This window comes from Pinus tabuliformis, chromosome 8 (assembly GCF_031772625.1).
Source record: "Pinus tabuliformis cultivar Carrire ecotype Pingquan chromosome 8, CPIR1, whole genome shotgun sequence".
Taxonomy (NCBI): Eukaryota; Viridiplantae; Streptophyta; class Pinopsida; order Pinales; family Pinaceae; genus Pinus; species Pinus tabuliformis.
In genome coordinates, this window is record NC_142294.1 from 472,208,887 (window position 1) to 472,216,697 (window position 7,811).

The following is a 7,811-nucleotide window of genomic DNA, read 5'->3' on the forward strand; positions in this document are numbered from 1 at the left end:
AGTTTTTCAAAATTTGATGAAATTAAATTTAAATTTTATAATAAAACTAAAATTATAATTAAATTTGGAATTCAAATAAACATAAATGAATCATATATATATTTGTATTTATCTAAAAATTTATTTCAAAAATAATTATAATTCCAAAACCAGAATTTCATCATTATAAATGAGAAGTTACATAATTCTATTAAAAACTGTTGTTTCCTTGAGAAAGGGAGTCAAAACTGTGTCTAACCCAGAGAACAAAGAAATAGAGTAGAACAGATAGAGCAGCATAGGTGCATAGAGGTAAAGAAACATGGCCTAGCCTTGATCACAAAACAAGCCAGAGAATGTCCAACAGGGATTTTAGAGCTCAAAAGAGCCTGAATTATATATAGAACGTTAGTAAAAAATTCAAAAAACATTTTGTGAGAGAAAGAGTCAAAAAAACATTATGTGAGGGAAAGAGGGATCCCGCTTTTGGACAAAGCATCCATGTCCATGTTTTGTTCATTGTACACATCTCGAATGATGTAATTACGTATATAATGAATGCCGACCAAGACAATGAGTAAGTGACTGCCGCTACCGCCCTAGAGTTGAAAGTGAAGATAACCCCGTGATAGCAGATACCCATCCCCGTGGAGATGAAGGTAGCCGTATCCATCCAACGTAGTCATCCTAGTAGGTGTGCCAATAGCTGTATGAAAGCATAGTTACCAAATTCGGTCGAATCAAGCTGAAAAATTCAAATATTCGCGCGATTCGATTAAGTTATAAGTACGATTAAATTCAATTTAGAGACTTCCCTCCAACAGAATTTACAACATAAATAACTCCTCTACAATGTACTTTCTAACGGGATTCACTAAAAGAGTTAATCTATAGGTAGAGATTTAGTTTTTACTTATTAATCAATATTCACATTATAACGAGATTCACTAAAGGAGCTAATCTACAGGTAGAGAATTAGGTTTTAGCTATTAATCAATATTCACGTTATTATTTATTTCTAAGAGATAAAAAATCTTTGATTTGAGGTTGGCATTCTTTTAGAAAATGATATCTTTGCATGTATTTGTTTTTCAAAAAATAGATTTATATGATGATGATGATGATGATGATGGTTAACGTCCACTGAGACCAAATTGGTCTATCGGACCTATAATTTTCTTAGTTTTTAATTATCTGGCTCCTCGTCTTTCTTGGCGAGATTGGTGTTGTAACTTTCTTTTTTTTCTCTACAGTCTTCCAACTTCCTTTATCTTGCATCTCCTTCATCTCTTCTGGTTCTTGGGACATTGGTGTCTTAGCTTCGCGATCCATTGTGTTCGTCCTTTTGAAGGTAGTCGGAGAAGAAGTTTGGTCTAGGAGATCTGCTTTGTTGTTAAATGAAGATTTATTTTGTGCGGTATTCGAATCCTCATCACTGTTGATGCTTGAGGGGTTGTCGAGTTCACTTTTTTTTTGTTGGGCGGGGCTTTCTCCCTGCTTGTCTTGAGAGTTGTTTCTTTCTTGCTCGATTTCTTGTGATTCAGAGTTTTCTCTAGAGTATTCTTCTTTGATGACAGTGTAGTGTTCTTTTTGTGCTCCTTCCCACCATGTAGATCTGTGGTGGTTTTTTCTAGCAAAATTTTTCTCGGAGGCTTTTGGGCAATTTTTTGCTAGATGGCCTGTCTCAAAGCAAGATCGACATCTGAAGAGGACACTTTCATAATCGAGTTTTTGGTTCCACACACAGTCTTTACTTGTTAGGTTTATTTCAGCTGGGAATCCGGCACTGAAGTCCATTTCCACACAGATGCATGCATAGGTGCTTCTGGCATATTCCTCTGTTTCTAGGCACCTGCAGTAAAATTTCCCAATTGCATTTCCAATGGCTTTTAGCGAGGAGAGGTTCCAGAGATGCAAGGGTAGACTTGGCAATCTCACCCAAACTGGTGTTGAGGTTATGACTGTTGTTGACGGATCGAATGATGGATTCCATGGCTTCATGAATAGGCCTGATTTTTCCCAAAACCAAGGGCCGGAATCTAGAATACATTGTCTGCTTTCAGGATTTTCAAAATCTACTATAAAGAAACCCCTAGCATAGGGGTAGATATTAATTTCATCAGAAATGACAGGCTTCCATACCTCCGAGATCCAATTTTGGAGAGCCGTCAGCCGCGGCCAAAAACCATTGAACCGACAGATTAGGGCACTTTCAGAAAACTTCAAAGCCTCATCGAGTGAGGCCTGGACCACCTGGACGGTGGGAGTTGGGGCTTCACTCACAATATGGGCAGGAACTTACCCTCTAGAAGTGGACGCAAATGAGCCAGCAGCTATTTTCGCGAAGTTGGGAGCCATATTCTCCTTGCCCGTAGAACTTAGCCACAGAAGAAAATAGTAATAATAATAATAATAATAATAAAATAAAATAAAATAAAAAATAAAAATAAAAATAAAAATATAAAATATAAAAATAAAAATAAAAATAAAAATAAAAAATGAAATAAAATAAAATAAAATAAAAAATAAAAAATAAAAAAATTAAATAAAATAAAAATAAAAAATAATAATAATAATAATAATAAATAAATAAATAAATAAAAATAAAAATAAAAATAAAAATAAAAATAATTAAATAAATTAAATTAAATAAATAAATAAAAATAAAAATAAATAAAATAAAATAAAATAAAATAAAAAATAATAAAAATTAAAATAAAATTAAAATTTAAAAAATTAAAAAAATTAAAAAATAAAAATAAATAAAATAAATAAATAAAATAAATAAAATAAAATAAAAAATAAATAAAAATAAAAATAAAAATAAAAAATAAAATAAATAAATAAATAAAAATTAAATTAAATAAATAAATAAAAATAAATTTAAATTTAAAAAATAAAATAAAATAAAAAATAATTAAAAAATAAATAAATTAAAAATTAAAAATAAAAATTAAAAAATTAAAAAATTAAAAAATTAAAAATTAAAAATTAAAAAAATTAAAATATATATATATATATATATATATGCAAAAGATAAAGATTAGATCTAGATCTAGCCGCAGAAGATTAGATCTAGATCTAGATCTAGCTGCACAAGATTAGATCTAAAACCCAGCGAAACCCTTAGCCTATTTTGATTGTATAGCCCATAGACAGATCTATGGATCTCAACCAATGCTTGTTTCCAATCCTGCTGAAGAGGTTACCGTGGCAGAGAAAATAGTCGATCAAAACCCAGCCGCAGCAAATCAGCCGCAGAAGAACTGCAAATCAACGACAGAAGAGCCGCAGAACAAAACGTGGGAGCCGTAATTCTAAATCAAAGCCATTTCTGCAGATCCTCAGAAGCAAACTCTGCGGAAAAAACCGCCCGACATCGCCAAAGTGGATGCGCAGATCTGAAATGGTTGAAGAGGCCAGTTGACTTGCACAGAAAAAAGCCGTAGAAAGACTCCCTCCAGGATCCAAGAAAAACTCGAACAAAGATACAAAAGTGAACCGAGTATAAGTGATCCTCAACAGAAGGTGAACCACAGAACCACCGAGAGATTGATAAAATCACCGAAGGAGCAAAGATACAAAGGTGAACCGATTATAAGTCATCCTCAACAGAAGGCGAACCCCAGAACCACCAAGAGATTGATAAAATCACTGAGGCAACACACATAAGCGAGTCGCAGATCCACCGACCGAGAGACTGAAGTCGATGTTTTAGGTTTCGCCAAGAAGCACAATGCATATGTGTACAATAAAATTCGTGGAGTGCCCTCAACCCTCCTGTGCCGCCGAGACAGGAATATTATACAGTTATATAATATTATATAACAGTATAATATTTCTAATTATTTTAATTTATAAATAATTAACGAAAATACTTTAACCAATCGTATTTAATTTTGAATTTTAAACAATCGAATTTGTTCTATATCAAATTCAATTCGAATTTGGTAATTATGCATGGAAGAAAGAAATGTCATTGTAGGAAGAGCGGAGGGCAGCTATGTTTTCCATCCAGGAATATTTAATTTGTAAATAATTAACGAAAATACTTTAACTAGTCGTATTGAATTTTGAATTTTAAACAATCAAATTTTTTCTATATAAAATTGAATTCGAATTTGGTAATTATGCATGGAAGAAAGAAATGTCATTGTAGGAATTTAAACAATCAAATTTTTTCTATATCAAATTGAATTCGAATTTGGTAATTATGCATGGAAGAAAGAAATGTCATTGTAGGAAGAGCGGAGGGCAGCTATGTTTGCCATTCATGAATATTTAATTTATAAATAATTAATGAAAATACTTTAACCAGTGGTATTGAATTTTGAATTTTAAACAATCGAATTTTTTCTATATCAAATTGAATTTGAATTTGGTAATTACACATGGAAGAAAGAAATGTCATTGTAAGAGGAGGGGAGGGCAGCGATGTTTGCCATCCAGGAATGTCAAGAGAGTTCCCCTGCAACTAATTAATGACAATCTTAGAGTTTCCAGCAATCCCTAATGGAATTAATGGTGAGCCAAGCAACACTCTCATGTAATGCCCACAACGCCACTATCTCTACCTGACAATTTGTACCACCACCTCCATTCCCACATCCATTCCAATAGAAGTGAAATTTCTTATTTGGGCAGAGCTTAATAAGTGCTCAGCATCCACAATAACCATCAACTGAGGTTCCATCAAAGAAACCAAAAGGAAAATGTTCCCCGAGATCATGAAAGTGAACAATAAGCAGAAAAGACCAAGCAGTCCAAAGACCAATTTCAAAAAAATGGCCAACAATTTTGACACTAGTAAAATGGCAATTTAAGATCTAGTTCTCAAAGAGAAAAGAGTTTCTGAAATACCAGATCCCCTAAAGAACATACAAGAGGAGCCCACAATAGGGTCTTTGATTAGTAAACCAATACAATAAGCATTCCAGGATGGAGGACCATTCCCTGTCTATCCTCATATTTAGCGAAACCGCTACGTAGTCCCAAATGGCAATCCTTAAGTCGATTGCAGATTCCCTGAATATTCGGGAAGCCAACACACATGGGCGCAGTCAATTTTTTGACCACGCCCATGTCCGTCCGGATTCCCAAATATTCCAGGAATCTACAATCGACTTAAGCTCACCAGTGCCGAATGGCCTTAGCAAAAGGGCATTCCAGAAAAAAGTGAACAATCAGGAATTGGGTCATCAACGTGTGAAATTTCAACGTTAGGTTTTGCAATATCTTATGCAGATGTAATAACACACCACAAATGCCTTTGATATTCCAATTTTTGATATAACCACTTCAATTTTAAGTCTATCTTTCGCAGATACGAGTCTCTAACTCGATGTTTTGTTGTTTTCTACGGTTTTCCGTTAGAGCAAATCGCTTTTCTATGATACTTTCAGGAGGGAAAAGGTAATGTTCGGTTCGCTCCTTTTATCTTTCCTTTGTTTTCTATGATTTTCGGAAGAGCGGAGCAGATAACAAATTTGTCACGTTTCCTGCCAGGTTGTTCGCCCAGCGCCATGTGTTCGCCATCGTGGCTTCAAGTTCTGAGGAACTCAAGTTATGATCATGAAGCCGCGTCCTACCCCTTTTATTTCAAGTGGATTCGCCGGGATATGAAGCCTTGGGCCAAGAATGGAATTACGTTGGTCATGGTGGAAGCTGCAAAGAAATCTGCAAATTTCAGGCTGACGATTGTTAATAGCAGGATGTATGTGGAATCGTATCGAAAGTCTTTTCAGACCAGAGATCTGTTTACATTTTGGGGAATTGCGCAGCTGCTGAAGTTCTACCCCAAAATGGTTCCAGACTTGGACTTGATGTTCAATTGTGAAGACAAGCCCGTTTTGAAACGAGCCCATTATAGTGATCCGGCCAACTCTCCTCCCCCGCTGTTTCATTATTGCGGAACCGAAGATTCTTTTGATATTGCGTTTCCAGATTGGTCTTACTGGGGATGGTAAGTTTGAATATGCAGTTGAGTTGCTATTTTTATCGTAGAATTGAAATATTTTCGAAATATAATAGAGATGAGATTTTGGAATATTTTAGAAATTTGACTCAAATATTGAAATTTAACTTTTAAAATATTAGAATTTAACTTTTAAAATATTAGGAAATCTGATAGACAAGATTGAAGCAGTTTTTGACTATTCAAATATTCTGAAAATTTTACAATCTGATAGACAAGATTGAAGCAGTTTTTGACTATTTGAATATTCTAAAAATTTTACACTGAAGATTGAAGATTTTAACTTTACTCTTGTTTATCAGATTTCTAAAATACTACTGTCTATCAAATTTCCAATTTTTATTTTTCAAAATAAACCCAAACTTGAAGCCAAAATTAGGCCACCAAACCTATGGGGACCAAACCCCCCACCTCACCATTGAACCACCGCAGCAGGACTAACCCTCATCCAGTATTTAGCACAGCCTCATTGAGTATGCTAACCCTCATCCAGTATTTAGCACAGCCTCATTGAGTATCTGTAGTTTCAATATCTGCATTGACTTAAGTGTATATATGTATTTGTAGATTTTGAAATATTTAGGAATCTCACAGTCATGAAAAAAAAGTCAAACACTTGGAATTTGCTGGCATAATCATGTTATCTTACATTAACTTAAAACAGAGTATGCATGTTTGTCACGAAACATGGAAAAACATATAGAATATATATTTTTCTTGATAGCATGTTAAAATAACCTCCTAACATACTAACTAATAATTTTCATATACTTGTCCAAAATATATTATTTTAAATGTATTATAGAAAAATAAACTAGTTTTTTTTTCAAATTTATTTGATTAAATTTCCATAAGTAAAATTATTGATAAATTTGATTAAGTATTTTTCTCAAAATTTTCTCTGGAGGTCATATAGAGTCGAAACCTGGCTCTGATTCCATATTTAACAACCCTGATTTAAGATATACAAATAATTACATCAAATTATATGATTAATAATCAACACAACTATTCCACTAATTGACATAGAATTTTTGAGAAATGGGAGCAAAGACAACTTACCTGTAGCGATGATATTCCTTACTTGTCATTTTGGAGTTGAATTCTATTTGAATCCCACTAACCACAACAAAGTTTTGGGGATGACTCTCCACCCAACAGTAGGCTCAGCTGCACATAATCTTTTTATAGTTGGCCACCCCCGAGCCCAATCAACATACTACTGCTAGAGAATCCTTTGTCTCACAACATTTTTCTCCCAAGAGAATGGATGAAGAAATGATCTCTCATCTTCTTCATCGTCTATTAAATAGACCAAACATTGGAAAGGGAACTGCATGTACACATTCCATGTGTCAACATGCAACTTTTATTTAAGTTAAGTTTCCTCTTAATTTATTTTATTCTTTTTTACTTTTTGATAACTTTACTTATTTTTACTATTTTTATAATTCTCTTAGTTAACTCTTTCTTATTTTATTTTATTTTATTGTTAACTTTACTTATTGTTACTATTTTATAATTTAGTTTTACATATACTTATTTAGATCTTTAGTATTGTTATTTACTATTTTATTTATTTGTTATTATTATGTTTCTTCATTATTTATTATCTATTTACTATTATTATATTTTCTTTATTGTTTATTATTTATTTGCTTATAACTTTATATTATATTATATTATTTTTATTATTATTATTATTTATAATCAAGAGACATTACATATTCCCCCTCTTTACAGAACTTCTGATCCAGATTTAAACAAGAACGCAACAAATTACAGAGCTAACCATAAATACAAAGAGGCAATGGAAATAATACTTCATTTCATTACTGTAAAATACTGAAATATGCTT

At 32.7% G+C, this 7,811-nt stretch overlaps 1 protein-coding gene across 1 annotated transcript; it reads left to right on the forward strand.

Annotated features, from left to right (window-relative positions):
* Positions 1-5,501: 5,501 nt before the first annotated feature.
* Positions 5,502-5,945, forward strand: LOC149236107 (uncharacterized). Its single transcript, XM_089368771.1, has one exon. It carries the CDS (start codon positions 5,502-5,504, stop codon positions 5,943-5,945), a length of 444 nt encoding a protein of 147 aa, XP_089224897.1.
* The last annotated feature ends 1,866 nt before the right edge of the window (positions 5,946-7,811 follow it).